Below are 24,696 nucleotides of genomic sequence, written 5' to 3'. Positions count from 1 at the left end.
TGGGGCAAGCCCTTCTCAGCACGTCTGACTACTCCCCGCTCTGGGTTTACAGCGACGTCGCGGGGGTCAAGGGTTTCAGCTATGGGACGATGCTTTAGCTAGCTATGTCTTGCCCGTTCTTGTGTCGTCCCCTAAAGAGTCGGCGCTGCCTACCAAGCCATGTCGCGTGACATCTGCTCTGGTGGGCAAGGCGTACATGGCGGTGGGCCGGGCTGGTGCAAGCCTGTATACGATGGCAGTTTTGCAGGCATACCAGGCCGACCTGCTGAAGGACATGGACTGAGGAGGACATCGCTGAGCTCCGTAGAGCTACGGATTTGTCACTCCGAGTCACAAAGGAGATGGCCCGCCCCATTGGCTGCTCCATGTCGGCGCTGGTGGCCACGGAGCGGGACCTGTGGCTTAACCTGTCGGGCATCTAGGAGAGGGAGAAGACCTTCCTGCTCGACGCACCGGTCGCGACCTCTGGCCTGTTTGGCGAGGCGGTGGACTCCGTCGTCAGCAGGTTTCAGCATGCCGGGACGCAAGGGGAGGCGTTCCAGCAGTATCTCCCGCGCCGGTCTGGGTCCAGGATGGCGACGGCTGCAGAGAGACAGCCAGTACTTCATAGTTCCCAAAAAGGATTGCCTCCGATTTTAGAGCTGCGGTCCCTGAACCAATCTCTGAGGAGATTCAGGTTCAAGATGCTCACCATCCCCGCCATCGTCAGCCACATCCAATCCGAGGATTGGTTTGTCATGATAGATAAGCGAGACGCATATTTCCACATCTCCATCCGTCCCTCTTACAGGAAGTTCCTGAGGTTCGCCTTCAGGGGCGCGGCGTACCAGTATCGGGTTCTTCCATTCACCCTAGCACTCTCCCCTTGCATGTTCACCAAATGCATGGATGCAGCTCTGGCCCCGATGAGGCTCCAAGGCAGCCGAATACCGAACTACATCGACGACTGGCTCATTTTGGCTCAGTCTCGGGAGTTAGCGGTCCGGCATCGAGATGTCGTCCTCGCCCACCTTCAGCGTTTAGGGCTGCGGCTCAACGCGAAGAAGAGCGTGCTGACGCCCGCCCAACGGACTACGTTCCTAGGGACTCAACGACGATACGGGCCCACCTGTTGCCTGCACGCATCAGGTCCATTTTGTCCATACCTTCACCTATGGCCGTAAGGGTGCACTCTACTTAAGGCATGGTGGCCTCTAGGGCCCTCCTCGCAGGGGCTTCGCTCCAGGATTTGTGTGAGGCAGCTGACTGGGCCACTCCTCACACTTTACATTTACATTTACATTTATTCATTTAGCTGACGCTTTTATCCAAAGCGACTTACAATTGCTATACATCTCAGAGGTCGCACGCCTCTGGAGCAACGAGGGGTTAAGTGTCTTGCTCAGGGACACAGTGGTGGATGTCTCACAGTGGGAATTGAAGGTCTACCACAGGTCTACCACATCCGGTTTTACAGTCTGGACCTTCCTTCTGCACCCGGCACCCGTGCGCTCTCCTCTTAGTCGTGCCAACGGGTTCCTGCACGCTGTGGGGGAAGGTGGAGGCTTCGCCGTGGGATAGTGGATATTCTTGTTCCCATAGTGTCGCCACTGACGCACTTTGAGTTTCCTTGAAGGGGAACGTCTCGCGTTACCTAGACACTGCGTCAGTCCGCCACACCTCACCCCGCCTGGAGTGCCTTGCTTCATAGCAAAGAGCTAATGTGTCCAGTGTGCCGGCGTGCTTATATACACCTCCAGTTATGCCGTCACATGCTACCGTTCTAGCAACGCCAATAGGATTGGAGTAGTTTCATTCATGATTTCAGCCCTGCCACGCCCAGAGGCGTTCCCGTCGCCGACGCAGTTCGAGTTCCCCTTCTTGGGGACATTCCCCTGCAGCATCCCCTCCACTGTCTATGCAGAGGTCCCCTGCAGCATCCCATTCAGGCTCTCCCCAAGACTCTCAGCACAAGCTAAGGGAGATATTGCGTAGGTTGGCAACAAAAAGTGAACTTTGAGGCACTGCCATCTCCGTCAAACCATATAAATGTTGTGAGGGCAGACATTTTGGAAAGTGCCTTCAGAGCATTTAGAAGAAGGGCCTTCAATCCCAACAAAAAATGGATGTTGTTTTTGTTGACACCTGCGGTCAAGGAGAAGGATCTGTGGACAATGGAGGACCCGCCAGGGACGCTAGTCATGAAAGCTCTTGTAAACTCCCGTTTTTTTGTGGGACCTGTCTGGAGTAAGAATCTTGGACTGCATTCCATAGGTATGTTTTTTGCTTTTTATAAAATCCAATGTTTTTTAATTAGTTTTCAGTTTTTTGTTAAATTGTATGGCTCATGTAGGTGGTTTATGGCATAAAAGTATTTGACATGATGATGTTTGAAAGTTAAATATTTTCACAAATGAAACACATTAATGCAAAGAATAATAAAAACAAGTGTGAACACAAACGGTGATCTAGCCACACACTTGGGTAAAAAGCTACCAGAATAGTCTGTAAACTACTGTGGAAGGTACATTTATTTGTCACAATATAACAGGAGTGAAATTGAGTTTGTAACTCTCTTCTGCAACGTAGCAACGTATTTCAGTCTGTGTAATTCATGGAGGAGTGGGGCCCCATGTTTTCTCCAACCGACTGCTCTGCCAGCTGAGGGGGTAAACAACTACCCCTGTTGATGTGATGGAGGTGGAGGACAAGGACCTAAGAAAACAGCTGCAAAAGGCAAGTTTCAAATTTGTAAAAGCAATATTGGCAAGACCATGTATTACCTTGCAATTACACTTAACAAATCTGAGGTACAACAATTATATGATTAAATATGAATACGATTCTTTTCCTCAACTAAATACCTTTTAATAGAAAATCATTGCGAAAATTCATGATTCAAACCTTTATTAAACATTACGTTTTATTGTTGAGGAAAATTATATAGGAGTGGAGTGTATTAATGTACAAAGGCTCTAAACAGTAAAAAATAAAATAAAATCAAATTCTATGATATTCTTAATGTCAGAATTCATGTTGTGTTTAGGCTAGAGTTTTAATACTACCCTACCCTGACCCTTCCAATAGCTTTTTTGTGTGTCCAGGTATACACGTGCCTCCACAATTTGGTAAACGGAGGTGAATCAGAGAGGTTGCCTTTTGTTTTAAAAATTGTGAGGGGCACTTTTGCACACCCATAGATGAAATCCATATTAGACTGCCAGGTTTTATAATTTTGTATTGTCTGAAACTAATTATTGGTTCGTTGCAGATCCAACAAGCAGCAACGGTGGAGGAAACCCGTGAGGCTGCAGAAGAGGCAGCCTCCAACCTGTCCCTATTGGGGTCCCTGACCGTCATCCGGTGTCTAAATGATAGGGATGACATTGTTTCTTCGGCCCTGACATATTATTTAGAGGGAAGAGTGGATGCACCTCTAAGACAGTAAGTGCTTTTATTGTGTCTGTGGAACATAGCAAGATGACGTGTATTTGAAAGATTAAAAGACAATTGGTGTGTTTTCTGTGTTAACGCACTATAGGTCACTTAACAGATTTCTCCGATACCCCTGAATACCAAAATATAAAACAAGGAACATGAGAAGCATCTCAATAATGCAGCAAAATACATTAAGCTAAAGTTTCAACAGCATCTAAAATACAGTATGTTGCCCTAACTACCTGCGTAACCTAATTACTCTTGAGTAACCTGATTACATAAGTGCATGTTAATGTGCTGAATGTTGGTTTTGATATTACAAAGTGATTTTCTAAATGTATACAAACATACAAATGTGAGAGTAAGCCTTTTTCTAATATAAATAAGCCTTAATATTAACAACATTTTATAGAGAAACAGGTACTCTGGCTAGACATGTAGTAAAGTAACAAGTCACTAATCGAATTTTATGCAATGTCCTTACATGGTTGCGGGAGGGCATGGAAGCATTGGGATTGCTGGAAGCACTTAAAAAGGACCCAGCGTTGAGGGTGATGTTTGCTGGAGGTCCTCCTGCCCCACTGACAGCAGTCATGATGACCAACCTTTTAAGGTGGCATACTCTGTGGCAGGAAGCTCGCGGCATTTGGAGGAGGAGAAAACTGTTGGCCACTGGAGGGACTGGCTCATTGATATTGAGGGTATGAAGGGTATGAAAACTTGAAATTAAAAATGTGCAAAGATTACCTTTGTGCACAATTTTTATTCACAGTAATTCTTCATGAAGTTTTCAAATACAAAAATGTTATTTAAGGAATGATATCATAGTGGTCCACTTGATAACAGACCAATGCCGTAAAGTATATCTGTATTACTGAGAGTGTGTACATAAAACAACTTAAATTAAATGGGAAAGCTCAAGTTCCAGTCAATTATGTATAAAGATCACTTTTTATATCCCTATGGAGAAATTTGTCTCAAATAAAAGGAACTGCTGCAACAACAGCATGACAATAAAACCAATCATTTTTGAGACCTGCATGCTTAACTGTGATTTTTATTTAAACAGCTTTATCACTATGTGTGATAATTATGCAAACCTTTGTCTGGTATCAAGCCAATTTTTTTTTTAAGCCATTACATGGTGGGCAGTAACATAGTCAAATAATTGTAAACCTTTGTGTTATCGTCTGCCTGTTTAGCTCAGTCAGTATTTCACAGGACTCCAAATGGGAGGGTTGTATGATTGATCCCAATATTTTTTTTCCCCTCACTTGTTAATCTAATTAATTAAAATATAAAAGGACACTTTTACTCATGCTCACATTAAGCGTATGGGTGTGTGCGCGCATCCCGGCGACCCGCATTCATAAACCTATGGACAGTTATTTGCATTTACCCAGCATCTCCAGGCACATGTTTACTGACAGCTTTTTCAGAGCTGTGTCAAGCAAGCCAGACACTCTTTTGAATATCCTTCAGAACTTTTCAAAGTAAAAGCTCTCAGTAAATTCAACATGAAGCATTGCTGCAATAAAAATGTATTGATTAATTTTGTAGGCACAATAATGTAAGAGGAAGTGATCATTTATGTAGCTGAAACAGATCTATTTCAGTACCAGCCATTATCAATTTATTTTTTATTTTTCTGCCATCAAAGCAATCTTGTACAGAAACATTTGCCTTCTATCATTTCATTGATTAACAGGGATCACATCTATTTTATTGCAGGTAGAGATGCTGTCCTGTTTGTGGAGGATGGACTTGAGCCAGTCAGTGTGACCCTTGAAGATGTGCTGATGTTTGCGACTGGCACGGAACGAATCCCTCCACTTGGGTTCAATGAGGTGCCTACACTGGCTTTTTTAAATGAGCCAGTTAACAGCAGGAGGATGGTTTTTCCTGAGGCAAACACCTGCACTCTGATCTTGAGGATGCCATTACATGCCTCATATGAAGCATTCTCTGACTGTATGATATCTGGCATTGCCCAGTCTCCAAATTTTGGAACTGCCTAAAGATAAGGGTGAGGTTGCGGCATGTACTGTATATAGTTCTTATATGATGTTTTGTTAATATTATTTAGTTATGTAGTTTTATATATGTTGGATATTAATGATATTTCTTTATGAGATATTGATATTGGGTGAATTGATTTATTTGACCGATTTTCCTTATGTGTTATCGGAACTGTGCCGGATTTCCTGTAGCTTTCAAAAGTATTCAACTAGCGTTGATGACTAAAGAAACTTGCCACACTATTAATAGGATAATCACATAAACTGTTTAAAAATCCTTGAGCCAATTAAGTTGCATTAATTTTTCTGAATCATCTTTATGTATTTTTTTCAATATGGCCATTTCAGATCTATGCTTTATGTGGATTTATTGCTTGAGCTAGTGTGCGTAACATCATCGATGGAGTGTAGCAGCCATTGGAACTTGCCTTAATATTTTCTCTTGACCAATATTTTATTTCTTAATGCATCGATTTTTTAAAACAGAAATTTAGTAAATCTTCTGGTTCCTCACATGGGCTTATTGAAGCCATGGGACTGATACCTTTGTCCCTGTGCCCTTCCAAAGAAAAAAGAGTGACCGGCAACTCCTCCACTTTAAATTTTCATTGAAATTTCTGGATCAAAGCAAATGTGCCAGTTTCTGAGCTCTCTGAAATGTTCACATTTTTTTATTTTATCCACAGAAATTAAATTTAAAATTACCCACACATGTTTTGCTGGTTTGGTCATTTCACACCCTATTTACACTTTTTGGAGATTTATTTGACAGATCTTTACTATCTGTCTAGGGAGAGCTGGTTACCTTAGTTAGCTAAGCAAAGCACAAAGGACTAATTGGTGGCCTAAAGTGGAGCTTTTTTTGGAATACCTGTCTGCAATACCTTTGTTGATGAGTCAAAGTCAAACATACATACACGAGCACACACACACAAACGTTGCTCGACTGTTTTATGGTAGATGGCTGAAGATCCCAAACAAAGAGACAAATACTGACAAACTGAATTAGCTACCTTTGTTTTCACCTGATAATTAAAATGTTCGGAAATTGGGATTACATGCATCTGTCAAAGTCAATGGTATAATTCAAGCAATCCAGTTCAGCAGTCAACACTCACACCATGCTAGTAATCCTTCAAAGCCACAAAACCTGACCTCATGTAATTATTGGCAATGCTGAGCACTGACTTTTTGGGGGCCCCAGTGAGTCTTTGAAGGACAATTTGGAAACTGCAGTAGTTTGTCTGGATTCTCCCCTGAAAGTGTTGCTTGATATGTTTCAGCAAAGTTGTACATCAATACATATTTCTTTTCTGGGTTAATGCAAGGAAGAGATAAGAGAAATACATGGACTGAAGCGGACACAGCAGAGAGATCCAGACAGAGCAGCACACTTAGCAGTGCAGGGACAGAGCAGGCTTATCTGTGTCTTGTGTGAATACATGTTGGTGACTGACAAAACATCTGTCCGTGTTCCAAAAATAGATACTATTTGAGATAAGGCTTTGATGTAACACTGAATATCTGATTATTCACAACCAATAAGAGTGTAATATTTTAAATTATTTTTACATAATATGCAGAGATTGTGGAGCCACCACCAGCATTCTGTGAATGTTTGAATTGAGTGTGACCAGAAATTGTTACGGTGTTCTGACTAAAACTAGCCCTGTGTCTAAATTAAGTTTTTGAAGATGGGGAGCATGTTGAAATATAAACTATATTATGCCATCTTTAATTTATCAGGGGTAGCATATTCTGAGAGACTAATTATGATTTTTATGTTGATATTGTTGACGGTCAGTCAGTGTCTTGACGGCATGACCCAACAGCAAGGTAGCACAGAGTTATGGGCGGGGAAACAGACTACGCTCGTGGGGCACGCGCAGGACCAGGTAGCATATGTTGCACACTTGGACACAAAAGGACTTCCAGGCGTGCATAAGTTTTCAATAACTCCTTTACTTTCGTATTCTGTGAATACAGAAACACAAGCACATCAGCAGAACGTTGTCGCTACGTACAGCAGGCTGTTTACGTCTACTGACTGACGTGTGTGCCCTTCTGTCTAACCCTCTTTAACTCGCATCACATAAAATGCCATCATTCCCGAACACACACTAAGAATGCTGTACACACACACTGAATATTTAGCAGGCTACAGGTAGCTAAATTACTGTTGTCCTCATTACCATACTTGGTGATGTAGGCTATTCGTTACCACAACATGCCATCTCATTTAACTAGCAAAACTACGATATACATCTCATGTCTGCATTACCGACAATCCGTTATCGTCTTAAACATTCATTATGCATCTGAGTAACCACATTTTACCTCTTTTCATCACTTTTGCTCACCTGTGAATACAGAAACACAAGCACATCAGCAGAACGTTGTCGCTACGTACAGCAGGCTGTTTACGTCTACTGACTGACGTGTGTGCCCTTCTGTCTAACCCTCTTTAACTCGCATCACATAAAATGCCATCATTCCCGAACACACACTAAGAATGCTGTACACACACACTGAATATTTAGCAGGCTACAGGTAGCTAAATTACTGTTGTCCTCATTACCATACTTGGTGATGTAGGCTATTCGTTACCACAACATGCCATCTCATTTAACTAGCAAAACTACGATATACATCTCATGTCTGCATTACCGACAATCCGTTATCGTCTTAAACATTCATTATGCATCTGAGTAACCACATTTTACCTCTTTTCATCACTTTTGCTCACCTGTGAATACAGAAACACAAGCACATCAGCAGAACGTTGTCGCTACGTACAGCAGGCTGTTTACGTCTACTGACTGACGTGTGTGCCCTTCTGTCTAACCCGAAGGACCCCACACGCTGCCCCAAAGTGCCTGTGTGAGCCTTACACATTATACCCATAAACTGACCTACTAAAATATTACAGTTGTTATTGTACAATAGCACATACATCAGATTACCAAAGCAAAATCAAAACAATTAAAACTGCATTAGAATGGGGGGTGCCCACTGTTGTGTGTCCATCAACATGCCCAAAAGAGTCCATTAACAAGGCCAACATTACTGTGGGTCCCACACATAAATGACAGAACACCGAAAAAAAGTAATTCGGACAACCTTACTGATATAAATCTGCAAGAAGTACTAGTTAAAACTGTATAAATTGTTAGCAAAAGTGGGGTCCTCTCTCGATGGTGATCGTCTAAATGCATGAAATCTCCCGCCTGCCCATGTGACGATTGGGGACAGAACGGGCCCAAATGCAACGCTTAGGGTTTCAAAAGAGGTTTATTGAGGGAGAAGGGGAACGAGGAGGGAGGGGAGGAATAAGGAGGAATGGCAGACGTGGACGCGGGGGACAGAGGTTCGTCGTGGAGGCGGCGAGAGGAGGAGGCTGGCCGAACGGGGAGGCAGAGGTGAGAGAACCTGGCGGGAGGAAACAGACAGACAGAGTTAGCAGGTGACGAGGGGGTGAGACAAAAAGGAGACTTCATAAGATGCTAGAACGAAGCGGTGACACCAAGTCTGAAGCTGCGACGATCGAGCGAGGATGGAGTGGAAAGCCGGGGTAGAAGTACTGGTCGTGATGAGGTTGATAGCTGGCTGGTGCGGCGGCCGGGGATGGAGGTTAAAGAGGAGCAGGTGTGGGTAACCAGCCGGGCTCCGGAGCAGAGAGAGGGAGAGCACACAGAGAGAGAGAGAGAGAGAGAGAGAGAGAGAGAGAGAGAAGGCACAGGAGAAACCAGAGTGCGAGGGAGGAAAGGAGAAACAGGACACTCCTCACCAACAGCCGGGGTGTTACCGCAACAGCCCGTCACTTAAAGTAACATTATATGTCGTATTTTTAATAAATTACCACTTGTGCATTAGTTAACAATGTGCACCCTAGATGCCTATTGCAATCTTATGATGTTCAAACATTAACTCACAAGATATTATCGACTTTTTCAGCTTAAAATGCATTATTTAAATTGTGCAACTGACAAACAATGCAACAGTGCCATCAAGTGATGACATAACAAAACAGCAAGACAGATTGAATCATTCCACTGAAGAGAACAAATAGGAAAGATTTTTTTTTCTCTTTATTAGTATAGCAGTATTAAAAATGCAACATACAGGAATACATAGTCTATGCATACAACACATAAAAATACAAACCGCAAATAGGAAAGATGAAAAAGAGAAGAAATTCGATGATTACGTTACTTTATAGAAGAGAGGTTAAAACTACAGTTTTGCCTCAAGGAGTTCATTGAACAATGGTCATATTTCTAGATATTTTTCACACTTCCTTTTGGTTTGATTTACAAAAGACCCTTTTACAAATTTGGACAAAGACATCATACTAAAAGCTAAAGTAGCCTACTGTTTTTTTTAATAGTACAAACTTCTCAGCTGACATAACTTACAAAATTAAGTTGATTAATATCTTGGATAAATATTATATCCATTAGATCACCCTCCTTTTAAATTTCTGTGTAAAATTTAATTTTTATTTTAATCTCTGGTTCCAGTTGGTGGCGCTAATGCACCTCTCGGCTAGTTTGCCAACCGCCAACAAAAAAAAGAAAAAAGAAGAAGAAGTTTGAGTTAAAAAAACAAGCCTGACGGCGACGGGCTGAACGACGTTGTTCACTGGCGACGGAGTAGCTTATCCACACGTAGCTGTCACACGACGGTCTCCTTTGGTAGTTTATCCGTGGCACTATCCAGCCGCCATGAAATTCAGCCCTGTTTTAGCCTAGTCCAATTTTCAATGTCTATTAGACGTCTATATGTAGTCGTTCAATAGGTGTTTTAATAATGCGAGTGAGCTCCCTATATAGTGCTCTACATACTACTCCCTACATAGGGGGTAGGGAGTAGTGAATGAGAGGGGATTTCGGACACAGCCAATGAGGCTCATTTGTCACAGGGATTCCCTGGTTCAACAACGTCACACAGTGGGCGGCGGCAAATGTGGTTTTTTAGTTTACGAAACGTTCTCCTTTTATCATATCATATTTTCTTGTCTAAATAACAGTAACTTGTTTGTGATATAACTATCAATTTACAGATCGAGTATTTCTAAAGAACGTTAAATAGATTGTTCTCTTTACGTTATTAAACCTTTTACGATATTTTATTATTTTCAAATGTATTTTCTGTCATAGCAGCGAATAATATTAATTATTATTATTATTATTATCTTTCACACGGCTACCCGCCGAAGTAGTTAGCTAGCCAGCCAAATGACAGCTGTCCCCGGCACAGCTGGATTGTGGCACCGCCAGCTACCAAAATCATTTTAAACTCATGTATTTGTCTACGTGTTGTGAAGACTGTTGTGCTGTTGCATTGGTTAAAGTTTTATTCAAAGTGTAAAGTAAATGTCAGAAGTGTAACTAAGGAGAATTACTGCAATCAGGGATGGACTGGGATAAAAAAAAAAAGTGGACCTGGAGTCTTTGCAGAGGATTTGACTTCACCAACACACACATACACGCACACAAATCAAAACAATGTCACTTTTAAGAGCCAATCTCTCTCTCTCTCTCTCTCTCTCTCTCTCTCTCTCTTTCTCTCTCATTTTGTGTATTGTTTTTATATTGCATCTGTATTGTTTGTATTTGTATGTGATGTCCCTCAATTCTGATGTGAGGATCTTTGATGATCCCAATGATGCCAGGATCCACATGGCAGTATTAATTAGTGATGCTCATCTCCATGATGCCAGGGTAAGGCCTGTCATGATAAGCAAATACCTAAGTCTGAAAAACCTAATTGCTATTGCTGTTTATAGATGTGATGTAAAGGGTTAGTTAGACCCTTTTTTACAACTACTGAATAATGCTCTATTATAAGTGCTGCTGATATAAGTGCTCTATATAATATACAGGCTGCCATGGAAAATCCTGCCTTTCCTCAAAGAAAAACGAGGACAAGCAGGAAGAGATCGCTCACTAATCCAATGGTCACAGGCAGACGTGAGAAACGTCGGGAAATACACTGCCTGGATCAGGTTTGTTCTTTACTATTACATGATTACTGTATCCAGGAATAAAGATAATTCATTAAATAATGTTTTGGTGCTTACACGTATTATAAAATGAGAGTCAGATACCACTTTGACAAAATGGTGCTGCAATGTTTGTGAAAATTGTTCTCACTAAGAGCATGCGACTGATAATCTTTACTTTAGATTTAATCCGTCAACCGTTTATCCTGCGTACAGGGTCATGGGAGGCTGGAGCCAATCCCAGCTGACATCGGGCGAAAGGCGGGGTTCACCCTGGACAGGTGGCCAGTCCATCGCAGGGCCACACATAGACAGACAACCACTCACAATCACACTACAGAGGCTCATTCCACTACAGACTCAGAGTATCACTGATATATACTTGTGTGTGATTATTATCATGAGTATAGACCTTTTAAGGACAAGCGAATGTATATTTTTGTTTTTTAGAAACAAGACTCCAAGAGTTAAGGGACACCATAACTGCAGTCCAGGTTCCGGGGGGAACAGGCAGAATGGTTTCTGCTTGGGAACAAAGGCAGCTTCTCACAGATGTGAGAATGAAAACTGCTAGGCCTGTGCTTTTTGATGCAAAGCTCTCAGCCGAGAGAGTATTCATGCAGAGTTGTCACAGATGCTGTGCTGTAGAAGCTGTGATTAGGTGCCTGGGCTGTGTACCACTGGAAATGGAGTTCCTCTGTGCTACCTGTGACATGGAGGCCCACAAGAGAAATGTCTTCTATGCCAGAGAGGCTGTGTTCCAAGGATTCCTTGAGCCCATTCCCCCTACAACTGCTGTGGTGGTCAATGAAAATGGCCAGGCTCAGTTTTGTGAACAAAGTATGTTAAAATTAGCATTATATCAAATTTTCTCATACTTATAGTGTAATTCCTCAAATGTTGTTGTAGAGAGCGCACATGTTTATATTTAACAGTGTTTTTAAATGGCTTAGACATTTTTTCTAAAATGCTAATCTCATTCTGAACTTATTCTCAAAACTCTAAAGTGCAAGTGTGAAATTTAATAGCTGAATAACAAAAGTCTGATTGGTTTTGACAGTTCTGACCAGCATATCTTTGCCCAGCTAAGTCAATTGTGTCTTAATATTTTTCAAAATGTGCTGAAGCATTTACATGTTGTTTCAACATAGTGACAGTTACAGTTGGAATAGTGGTGTGGCCAGTTTGGATTAATTGTTGGGTTTTAAAGCACTATTTTGAAAATGAGGTTTTGGGAAATGCATCTAAGGGACCGAAGAGAAGCTGTAAATACACCCTTCATAACTTCTGTTTTGCAGTATGTCAGCTGCCTGTTCCTGCACCAAGGTCAATTTGTGAATGCACTCATGACCTCACAATCACTCCAGGGAAGCATATTTCTGTGGTCACCATCAATGGTATGTTGTTCTGAAAGCCCTCCTTTTTGTGCAAGTATTATTGTACAATAGAACTTTACCACTGTGTGCAACGCAAAGCTTTTTATCACCATGTCATTTTCAGGCAAATAGCTAATATATCATATATTTGAATCTCTGTATAGAAGGCAGTCTGTTGCAATTTGATTACTGAAATTATTTTAGTCTTTACTACAGTATATTCACTTGTTCACAGGACAATACGATCTCTGCTTGCCTCGGAAATCTTGTCCCTCATGCTCTGCAGAATGGACTCCCAAGGTGAAGGACCTGCTTGTTTATCAGTACTGGCCAGCTAGCACCAGCTGCCAGACCCTATACAAGTTTGATGTCTTCACCTCATTTGAACATATGAAGGTGACGGCACCAGCCATGTCCAGGCAGGCCTTCCTGAAAATGTTGGAGCACAGATCTGTTCAAGCTGGAAGGGTAAATCTGCCTGAATATCACTGAAAAATATAACAAACAAAATCATATTACTGTATACCAAATATTTAATTGTGGGCATTGCTTAAAAAAAATCCAAACCAAACATCTCTTAATATGCAGGCAGGCAGTATCTGTGCAGATACGTTTCAGCGAAGCTTTTTTGAGTTTACCTTCTGTCAATACAAAGAAGAGGATATGTGCCAGGTCCATCATTTTGAGTGTCCAGCACGTTCTCCAGACATGTTGGCTGTCTGCTCTGATGGAAAACATTACCGCTTCAGCAAGTCAAAAGGGTAGGTATATTTTTCAGAAGTTTATTTTAGACTTGTCAAACACAAATAGTAGCCCTTCGGGTTGTCTTTCAGTGATCATAACATACATTTTAACAAATAGTAAATGTAGTACTACTGACGCATCATCTTATCATGGACAGGACTGAGGAGCCACCCATATATGAGGGCTTGTTCCTGGCTAAGGAAGAGGAATTTGCTACCTTTGTTGACCTTGTCAGAGGCAACATGAGAAGTGTAAGAACATTTAATTTGTTGTACAGTTTTAGTTTGGGGTTTTTATGTATCTTAAAATGTGTAATAAACTGACTTTATAGGCAAATGACAGTGCTGTCTGCAGTACTGCCAAGTTCACCGCTGGCAGAGAGATGTCCAACAGGTCTGGTGCTCAGATAGACGAGGAGGGCGTTAAAGTTGCAGTTTGCAGGTGTGTGTGTGTGTGTGTGTGTGTGTGTGTGTGTGTGTGTGTGTGTGTGTGTGTGTGATATTTGAGTTTTAATGGCCGTCCAAGTCTTAGTCTGAGTAAAAATTTAAAGCATTTCACACGTTTGCATGCTGAGTGGTATTTATCTATCCTATTATTAGTGGCCAAGTATTATATATATCATATATTTTGTTATAGGCACTCAGATGACAGAGATGTGTGCTTAAGTCAGGCCTTACTGGGTCAGTTGATTCTTAACCACTAGATTTTCTTCTGATTTATCAGACACGGGTCTCTTACGAGGACTGAACCATTACCGTGGAGAAATATTTGCTTATCCGATGTTTCTTCAAAAAGAGACGTCAAAGAAGGCAAATGTTACCTTCTTCTGTATGGATGTTACATGCAGGTAATCTCATTGTCCACTCAACTCCATGATTAAAATGTCTTGTTTCTCAGCTGATGTTAGTCATTTAAGATTTCAATTAAAAAAGGATCTTTGTTACACTCACATTATGCTGCTCCTGCTTTTTAGGTACTGGCCCTACCTTAACAAAGTAGCAGAGGGGTTACCAGAGCTTCTGCCATTGACAGAAATGAGGCCATTCCTGAGCATTATGCATGCCAAAGCCCATACAGCAAAATGTAAGGTACATGCAATAACTTTAAGTCTGGTATGGCTGTAGCTATAGGGAAATAATGGGTCGGATAATAGAACGTGCTGTGTTATCTTTCACCAACTGCTTTTCAGCTGCTTGTTCAAATTTGTAGGACAGGGATTTTGTTTTTCCCCACCAAATAAAAAGCTTGTGTCATGAGATGTTTTAGAGATAATTGTTTGTGCTAATGTAAATATAACATTCAAGTCCAGGTCCTAAATTCCTAGGATAATACAGTACACATGTTTTCTCATAAACTACAAGTTTAAGATCTATGTGTGTATTATTTTAATGTAATGGAGACCAAAATTTAATTGTAGTATTTTCTTGAACAGCTTTCTCTCCAGGGCAGCACTTGTCACAAAATACATGACAAAGGCAGGTTGGTGTTACACTTACACTACACGCTGTGGTAGCCTAAATAAATACTTAATAGTGGTTTTACAGGGAATTAAAAAACTAAGTTTCTCTGTTCTTTTCTAACAAAAGTTGTCATTGTATTGTAATCAGTTCAACTAACTTTTAGTGATAAGGTCTAGGCATGTCTGTTGGGTTTCTCTTATTGCCTTTTGGATGTGAAATCTTACTTTTTGGCTTGTGGGTGCATTATTTTTTTCCTTAGGAAGAGTGAACATGCTAACACGACAGGCCATGGGTTGGAACAGAAGAAAGTGGGACAACCTTCATCAAGTGTTAGCCCACAGATATTTCAAAGTAAGGGTAAATTATAATTGAGATCCTAAGCACTGCCCCTTTCCCTCAATGCACCAACTACAGCTAGATCTGAAACTATTTGGGGATTAATTGTTTAATCATGTTATAGAAAATAAATATGCAACTATTTTGATAATCATGGTTTATTAATTTTATGTAACTGAGGGGAGGGTAGTGCTTAATATTGGTCAGTTATCTTGCAAGATTGTAACCTCACTGTTGTACAGACATTTTTCTCCTATCCACAAGTCTGCTTGGTAGTCTACACAGATATTTAATGTGTACCGAAAGCTCAAGTAAAATTGGAGGTTTTTGCATTGTGGTGGTGCGTAGAGCTTTTGTTCTGACATTTTGTTATTTTTTTCTCTTTAAAAGATAGACAGAGAGGGCAAAGGTGGAAGCTGCCAGCCTCAGCAACATCAAGAAGGAGCACAACCTTGATCGGGACACAATACAGCAGTGGGTGTGTGATGTCAGACAATGGGCAGTCACAGGTAAAACATGTAAAGTACACTATGTATATACATATATACAAACACTATATATATATATATATATATGTTTGTATATATGTATACACACACACACACACATCTGTTAATGACTGTACCTTTATACAAATAATAGAAGGCAACAAGGCAAGAAGCAAGATCTGTATCGTCCGCATGTTTTTGTTGTCAAATCAAGTTATTTAAATTAATAACACTTCAAAAAACAATAATATTCTGGGATTATGACACAGTTTTCTTTTCGTTTCAATTTGCAGAGAACAACCAGGCAAGACAAAGAAAGAAGAGTTAAAGAAGAAGCTCCATGAAAAGGTCTTGCAATACAACACCGTAGTGGAAGGAGATCCGATTGACGAGGAGTTGGCTTGCAGTCTGACAGAGGGATACATCCTACCATGGGAGAGACATGAACATGGTATGATATGTATGAATTGCTAGTTTAGCTTGTTGTTCTTTTAGTTAATTTCCATAGTATAAGCCTATGGCATCACTCTACATTGTCTTTACAAATTTTAATCCCTTTTCGATCCAGGGAACTCTAGTTTATACTTTGAGTTGTGATCAGGCACTGTGCTGACCAGCTATTTGGCACCGGTGTGCATAATGTAGAAGTTGTAAATACACTAAATATAATGACTAAAAGGTTATGTGGAAGTTGCAAACTCAGCATTACAAATTACAAATGTTTTGTTTAATGTGTCATCTTTCTTTCTATTTTTTCCACTATTCTTCCACAGGTTTCGGTGACTTGACAGAGGACGCTACACATGGGCTCAACAGTGTCCTCAATCGGAGGGGTCAATCACTTAGAAGTCAACACAAACAGGCGGTTAATGCATACAGCAGTATAGCCACTATGGAATGTGATTTTCTTTCCTTACAGGAGGACATTGAGGAGTGGGATGACAATTGCTTCATCAGCCCTGAGTCTGAGGAAGAAGACACCTAAAGACCACTACCAAACAACACAGAGGAACTGATTTGTACAAAAAAAAATAGCTGTACCAAAGTATCTACAGGAAAGTTTTGCTAGATTCTGTAGGTGTTTTTATTTAAAAAAATAGAAAAATGGCAGTCTGTGTAATTTAGATAATATAGTATAATTCAAATGTACATTGGTATTTCCATAATATGAGGATTTATATTTGGTTGCAATATGCACATACTACCCATATTATTTTGTAGTTATTTGTAGTAAAAGCATACTGAATACCGTCAAATAGCATTGAAACCCTAAATGTTTTTCTTTTATGTTTTCCATATGACATCATCTAAATGTACATACAGACAGACAGACAGACAGATCCAATCATTTTTGACTTACATCCTGTAAAACTGTATAAATAAATATCTTTGTTGTGATGCATACATATGCACCACTGTAATAAACACATATGATGGAATTGTCTGTTGTGTGAACTTAATATGCCTGTTAAATTCGAATTAGACGCATTTGAGCGTAAATCTCACTTACAAACAGATTGCATTTCCTGTGATTACTTCAAAATAAAAGTCAACTAGTGTTTCGCCAGTTAAATGCTTTTAATGTGAAGCTGCTGCAACAGGAAATGTTTAGTTTGCATTAGCAGCAACTTGATACAGACTTTTTCACAGCTACACTGCATGATAAAGCTGTTGTTCTCTTTGTACTTGAATGGCACTTCTACTGTACTTGTACTCCACCACATCTCAAAGGGAAATATTGTATTTTTTACTTTACTATATTTATCTGACAGCTTTAGTTACTAGTTACTTTAAAAAGGAGGCGTTTTGCACACAAACAATATGAAGAGTATAAATTAAGGTACTCAGGTACTCACAGTTTATACAAGTACAGCTTGTACATTAGTTGATCGACAGAACTTTAATTGGCAACTATTTAGATAATGTAATAAGTCCTGTCATGTAAAAACATTTCATGGTTTGAGCTTCACAAATGCGAAGATTATCCTGTTTTCCTTTTGATTGTTTAATATATATTTATAAACATTTTTAGGTTTAGACTGACGAAACAAGCAGTGTGAAGTAAAATCCTGCTTTTACATTAACACATGAGGAATAATAATAACTACGGAAGCGCATTGCATTCACCAAAGAAAAAAAAATTGGAAGCCTTAGCTCATAATTACGAGATCAGGATGTCGTAATTACGAGATCAGGATGTCGTAATAACGAGATAAGATGACAGAAAGGTGCCATTTAATCCTGAGTTCAGTAAAGTTCCGGGATCAATAACTCGTTAGCAAAACGTGTTTAAAACACAAACGACGCCTCTTTATTATCGTAGTTAGGTAGACAACGAGCAACAAGTACATTTTGAGTCTTCCTAGGAGCAGAACAATTGACATTGGTCTCTACGTGCAGCCGGCTGTGAGACGAGTGCGCAGGGACCCTCTACAAAGTGCAACACCGAAAACACATTATGCAGAGATATTCAATAACTTCACACCAAAATCACCTTACACATTAATGATATACTGCCGGTTATACTGCAACACTTTGTTTAGGGTAAAAAAGACTTTTGCATACCTAATATTAGGTACGTCTCTTTTCAATATTCAATAACTTCACTGTTAAAGGCTGTAGTGTCTCAAAAATCACACCAGGTATCAGTGATCTCATGCTGATGATACTACAACACTTAGTTTGTAGAAATATTGTTTTGCATAATTTGGGGAATTTCAAAAGTAAAGATTTTGGTTTATTTTAGATATTTTCAGAGCTGAAAAACATAACAAATAAGCATCACGGTAGTTTGCAAAATAGGGTTTTCATAGAAACACATAACAGGAGAATATCTAAATGTTTAACTGCAGCAGAAGCATATATTACACTGAATTTATGTGGTTTATTTTAAAAAAGCAAACAGGTGGTGATTTATTAAGGCAATTTTAGCAAGTAGGCCTATATACACGCGTTTCGGGGTTATGTTCAATCTCGGCGGGAGTTACGTAACGTAGTACACTTCTGAATTACACCTCGGAAGTGTAATTAAGGAGCTTTAGGCATTTGTATATTGTTTTATTAGAATTCCAAAATGTTTGTGCGGCCGACATGACTTAAATAAAATTGCTCCTGTGTGCTTAGTAATGTTAGCATTTGCAGTTCTCAGTACCTACACAATACTGCATTTTGTTAGTAAGGATTAAGGTGCTATGTAAATTAGGTGGTCAATGATATGAACAGTGTATGGTAGTGTATGGTCAATGATATATGAAAAACACCCATAATAAATTAAAACATTTACGGTGCCTACTCACGTTGTTTATAATAGGCTAAACTTACTAATATAAGGCTACAAATTACTGCTAAATGTGTAAATATGTATATATCATATCCTTTCTCTTTTCCTTGTTGTTATACAGGTATACATTACCTTTATCAAAGTCTCTATAGCCTATTAACTTTGCTAATGTCCATATGTTAACTCTCCTTATGTGATTTATGTCCATATTAAATTCTGATAGTGGATTTACTGATTATCAAATAAAGTTTAACTGGAACAAAGTTTTCAACCATCCCCTAAATAAAAACAGTCCATAACAAACAGTCTATACACAACCAAAAGCTATTTAACATACCACATTGTGCAGGGCAGCCAGTCATAAAGATGTTCTGTCCCCCCTGTGGCAGGAAGACAAAGACATTGTATTACTGTACAGGATGCCTACATATACAGCTCAATGTTGTGACTTAGACAACAGCATTTTCTCAAGGTAACATAAAGTAATTGTGAAACAAGTTATCCAACAGTTTTAGAACATCATCCAGTGTCTCTGTTGTGGTGGCAGCCCAGCTGAGGGTGAATGTCCTGTTTTTTTTCTCCTTTTTATCAGTTATTCTGCTTTTTCCTTGTTTTTCTGTTCCCTGCCTGCGTCCCTGTGTTTCCTCCCCTGTGTGTGCTCTCTCTCCCTCTGCTCCTGAACCCAGCCAAAGACCCGCACCTGCACTTCATCAGCCACCTCGTCAGCCTGCCACACCTGCCAGTAGTCAACCTCATCCCTGCCTGTATTTCAACCCCGGTTCTCCACACTACACCACATGGCTTGATCGTTGCTCCATACCTGGTGCCATCTCTGTGTTCAGGCTCTCATGTTTTGGATTTTTCTCAGTTTCCCTGTGCTTTGTCGCTGCTGTCCCTAACCCTGTCCCTTTGTCTGCTTTCCTCCCAGGTTCACTCCCCCCTCGTCCTCCGTTTTGTCGGCTGGGCTCCCCCTCCGGTCCTCTCCTCTCTGGGCTCCCCCAACAGCGTCCTCCCTGTTCTCCCTTGCCTCCTCTCTTCCTCAGCCCCAGTGTCCCCCCGGCTCTCTGGTGCCAGTCTCCTCGGTTCCCCGTGCCCATGTCTCCCCGGCATCCACCTCTCCCTTCACTCCATCCCTCACCCCCTCATCCTTCAATAAACCTCCTTCCTTTGTCTTTATTATTCCACGGACTGGGAACATTTCAAGCTGATTGTGAGGGCAATCTGTTATTTGTACCAATGTCCACAATATGTGTAGTACTTTTTGTACAGGAATCACTTCACAATGCAAACATTTATGCATTTTTTCCACTGTCATTTAGCTCCTCCTATTTAGATTTGAGAACCACAGGAATATCAAAGACAGCACATGGTTCTATTCCAAATTTTTGTTTATGCACATGCTCCTCTGTATAGCATCACCTGGTCGGAGAGGCAGCAATGAGTAAAGTTTGGCTGATTGTTGACTCCTAATGTTAATTATTGTTCCAGTAAAGTGAATTCATTTCTAAAATAAGTGGACTAAACAGGTCACTTTTTAGAAAGGGGCACGGTGCGGGATAGTAAAAGTAATATAGTAATGTGATGAGTAATGTAACTTTTAATTCCTTGTAATAAATAAAGTGACATTATAACTTTTACAAGAGGAGTAACAATTCCTGAGTAACTTGCCCAACACTGGTTGTGGTCTCTTTTACTTTCATGCAGGTACATTCTAAAGCAAAAATAAACATGACCCCACCTCCACAGAACCCTGTTGGAAGGAGCCACATTGCAGGATTTTGTGTGAATACAGCCGAAGTCACCGTCAGCCTTTAATATAGGTCTGCTATAAGTGTGTCTGTAGCTCAGACACACAGACCTGCATGACAGAGACAGAAAGCAGAGGAGATGGAGACAGCGATGTAACCTGGTTGCTACGTTAATACAGAGTCGGAGTCCCGGCTATTTTATAAGAAACCACAGGAAGTCCTGTTTCCCATTTGCGCTAGCTTCCCAGCGGCGTGTCTAGACCCGGTCAAAAAAAAAGAAGCCTCTATGCAGGAAAAACCCTGCAAAAGCTTATCAACATACAGCTGCATCAATTTACATAATCCAAGTACTGACATTTTTATTGATTGGAGGTCACTAATTTTAGGCCATTTCAAAGAGGACAGTTCAACAGATTTGTACCACAGACTGGTGAACATAACACAAGACAGTTGTGAAACTCCCCAAAACTTCCTCTTCAGAGCAATTCAGATAAAGGAGAGGCTGTTACTTGCTTCAAGAGAAGTAGGATCAGATGAACAGTACAGTCCCGAGCTCATCCAGAAGAAATTCTTGAGGTCAGTCAGTACTGGGCTGTTAAGTGACCATATCAAGTTCCAGCTTAAGTCTTATCTTGATGATCAGGGAGTGACTGACGAAATACTGATTGACAGGATGAATGAAGCTGCTAGTGTGGAATCAGAAAGCAAAGCAAGCAAAAGAAAAATACAAGCAGCAAAGTTCCGAAAGTACATGAACTGCAGACAGAAATGAACACCAGTCGGCCATGTCATGCCGTAAAGCACCTGCTGTCACCAGCTCAAGAGACTCAGAGCTCTATGAAACAGTCAGGCAGCTAAGAGAAGAAATGGCTGAAATAAAGAAAAGCATTACTAAGTCTCAAGGGCCCACCCACCAAATAAGAGCCAGCGCCAGGAGAGGATGTAAAGTGTGTCAGGAGCAAGGAATAGGTAAACAATGTGAACACTGTTTCAAGTGTGGACTATCAGGACACTTCTCAAGAGGCTGTAGAGGACAAAGGAGGCTGGCAGGGAAAACTGACGGCATGAATGTGAAAATATAAACGGTCACGCCCCCAAGAACATTAGCTCCAAGCCAAGCTGAACCAGATGACAAGGTGCACGAGCTTCTTTGCAATAGAATCAGGCAGCTGGAGGCTGAGTTAGAGAAAAGTGGGATGGTGGAACAGATTGTGGGTTCCACCTACGCCAGCCACCTCTCTTTATGTCGCCAAGCCAAGCTTAAGGCCCTTATTGGAAAGAAGTGTATGGTGGATTGTTTCTTTGAGGGAGTTGCAACACGAGCACTGTGGGATACAGGCTCGCAGGTAACGATTATCAACAAGAGCTGGAGAAAATCCTGCGTTCCACACATCTGGTTACGGAACATGGATGAACTGCTGGGTGAGGATGAGACTCTTGTGGGTAGAGCAGCAAACCAGACACCAATACCGTTTGCAGGCTGGGTTGAGCTAAAGAAAAAATTTGGTCTAAGGTGGCCATCCCTGTCACTAATGACAGCAACATCATTCTCACTCCCCGCACAGTTCTGGGACAGCTACAGCAAGTCAAGGCTATTTACCCAGTAGATGTGAGACCAGCCAGCACTAGTGAAAACGCAGCTAGCGCTAGTGAAAACGCAGCCAGCAAAGCCAGCACAGCCAGCGCACCTGAAAACCACGAAAGAGAACACAGACAGTCGGAGACATGGGACCCACCAGTGTCAGTTGATCACCTGACTCCAGATCAGCAGGAAAAGGTGAGACAGATGCTACGAGAAGAATGTTCTGCATTTGCAAAAGACGAGAACAATGTGGGATACATTCCATCTCTGCAGTTAAAAATCAGGCTGAGCGACACAACTCCAGTAAGGCGCACCTACACCTCAGTACCCAAACCGCTGCACAAGGAAGTGAAGGAGTATTTGGAGGACCTACTGAACAGAGGATGGATCCAAAAGTCCCAGTCCCCATACTCCTCACCCATCGTCTGTGTGCGCAAGAAGGATGGAAGTTTGCGGCTGTGTGTGGTTTGCCGGGAGTTGAATAAAAAATCGATTCCCGATCGCCACCCCATCCCTTGAGTGCAGGATATGCTGAACAGGCTGAGTGGAAGTGCATGGTTCTCTGTACTGGACCAGGGCAAGGTTTACCATCAGGGTTTCCTTGAAGAGAGTAGCAGACCACTTACCGCTTTTATAACACCTTGGGGCTTGTATGAGTGGGTAAGGATTCCCTTTGGCCTGTCCTCGGCTCCAGCTGAGTTCCAGCGTAGCATGGAAGAGTGCCTTGCGGGTCTGAGAGATAAAACATTGCAGCCATATTTGGACGACAACTTTGTCCACAGCAAGTCTTTTGAGGACCATCTGCATGACATGAGAGAGGTGTTACGTCGCTATCAAGCACTTGTTGTAAAGCTGACAGCTAAAACATGTGAAGTGTTCAAGGACAAGGTGAAATTCCTGTGGAAGATCGTGTCCAAAGACGGTTACTGCATGGATCCTGCTGAGATAGCGGCAGTGAAAGCGCTCAAAGATCGCAAACCTGAGACTTTGGGAGACCTCAGGAAAATGCTAGGGTTCCTGTCGTACTATCGTCCATACATCCCAAACTTCTCACGAATTGCCAAACCACTGTACAGTCTGTTATCCACTGAGAAGGCTTCAAGCAGTAGGGGCCCAGGAGCAAGTACCAGTAAGAGCAGGGGAAAACACAAAATATCAGACCAGCTCCCTTCAAGTCAGCCGATCACCTGGACTGAACAACACCAGGACGTGCTCTGCCAGCTTATAGAGTTCCTGCTGCGTCCTCCACTGTTAGGGTACCCCGACTATGAGAAGTCATTTGTGTTACACTGTGACGCCTCTCAGGATGGGCTTGTACCAGAGACAACAAGGCAAGCTGGTGGTCATTGGTTATGGGTCGAGGACACTAACTGCTCCAGAAAAGAATTACCACCTCCATTCTGGAAAGTTAGAGTTTTTAGCAATGAAGTGGGCAATTTGTGAAAGATTCAGGGAGTACCTGTATTATGCACCCTCATTCATTGTCTACACTGACAATAATCCTTTAACCTACGTTTTAACCACAGCGAAGTTCAACGCTACAACACACCGATGGATTGCTGAATTAGCAGACTTTAATTTCTCAATCAAGTATCGGCCGGGGAAAGTTAATGGAGACGCTGATGGATTGTCACGAATGCCACTGGATATGGAGCAGTACATCCAGACATGCTCACAGGAATTGGAGCCAGAGGTAATAACGACTGTCACCCAGGCACTCCAGCTGGAATCCTGCAAACGGGAGCCCTGGATGTGTCCTGCCACCATAACTGCAGCGTGTACCGATGTGGAGCAAGAGCGAATAACATCCCCTGTGGCAGAAATCTCCATTGAGAACCTAAAGAAAGCACAAGAGGATGATCCAGTCATTGGCAAGGTGCGAGAGTATGTCATGACTGGACAATGGCCTCATCTGAGAGGGAGAGACCGATGTGATGACATCTCGGCCCTAGCAAGGGAGAGAAACAAGTTATATGTCAATGAAGATAGTATCCTGTATAGGAAGTCAGTGGCTACTACTACATGAGGAAATGGGGCACCTCGGAGTGGAGAGGACACTCGATCTGTGATCGATTCTATTGGCCGCACATGCAAAGGGATGTGGACCACTACGTGATGAACGTGTGTAGCTGTCTGAAACAGAGGCGTCCGAACAAGCCAACTAAAGCACCACTGGTTAATGTAGTAACAACATACCCCTTTGAGATGGTTTCGATCGACTACTTGCATTTAGAAAGCTGTAA

The 24,696-nt window shown here is 41.6% G+C and overlaps 1 protein-coding gene across 5 annotated transcripts; it reads left to right on the top strand.

Moving 5' to 3' along the window:
• The first annotated feature begins 8,667 nt into the window (after positions 1–8,667).
• On the top strand, positions 8,668–17,237 carry LOC123980296. 5 transcript variants are annotated; one of them, XM_046064633.1, is made up of 17 exons: positions 8,668–8,854; positions 11,110–11,158; positions 11,320–11,442; positions 11,656–11,720; positions 11,890–12,279; positions 12,738–12,836; positions 13,051–13,283; positions 13,404–13,576; positions 13,717–13,810; positions 13,891–14,000; positions 14,283–14,406; positions 14,533–14,642; positions 14,992–15,038; positions 15,279–15,370; positions 15,746–15,864; positions 16,137–16,294; positions 16,617–17,237. In XM_046064633.1, exons 2-12 carry the CDS (start codon positions 11,136–11,138, stop codon positions 14,548–14,550), a joined length of 1,452 nt encoding a protein of 483 aa, XP_045920589.1. In that variant the 5' UTR covers positions 8,668–8,854; positions 11,110–11,135; the 3' UTR covers positions 14,551–14,642; positions 14,992–15,038; positions 15,279–15,370; positions 15,746–15,864; positions 16,137–16,294; positions 16,617–17,237. The 5 variants fall into 5 exon arrangements, with proteins under 5 accessions (XP_045920589.1, XP_045920571.1, XP_045920598.1 ...); XM_046064615.1 differs by having other exon boundaries at positions 8,669–8,854; positions 11,083–11,158; XM_046064642.1 differs by having other exon boundaries at positions 8,835–9,261.
• The last annotated feature ends 7,459 nt before the right edge of the window (positions 17,238–24,696 follow it).

Source organism: Micropterus dolomieu, linkage group LG01 (genome assembly GCF_021292245.1).
Source record: "Micropterus dolomieu isolate WLL.071019.BEF.003 ecotype Adirondacks linkage group LG01, ASM2129224v1, whole genome shotgun sequence".
Classification (NCBI taxonomy): domain Eukaryota; kingdom Metazoa; phylum Chordata; class Actinopteri; order Centrarchiformes; family Centrarchidae; genus Micropterus; species Micropterus dolomieu.
This window is presented reverse-complemented; position numbering and strand designations above follow the sequence as displayed.

What these genes read in the sequence shown, in the direction of transcription:
- LOC123980296 (XM_046064633.1), top strand. Translation starts at nt 11,136, where the DNA reads ATGCTCATCTCCATGATGCCAGG. An exon ending in AAATACACTGCCTGGATCAG is followed by an intron (nt 11,443 to 11,655) that starts GTTTGTTCTTTA and finishes TCCTGCGTACAG; the next exon opens with GGTCATGGGAGGCTGGAGCC. An exon ending in TTCTGTGGTCACCATCAATG is followed by an intron (nt 12,837 to 13,050) that starts GTATGTTGTTCT and finishes ACTTGTTCACAG; the next exon opens with GACAATACGATCTCTGCTTG.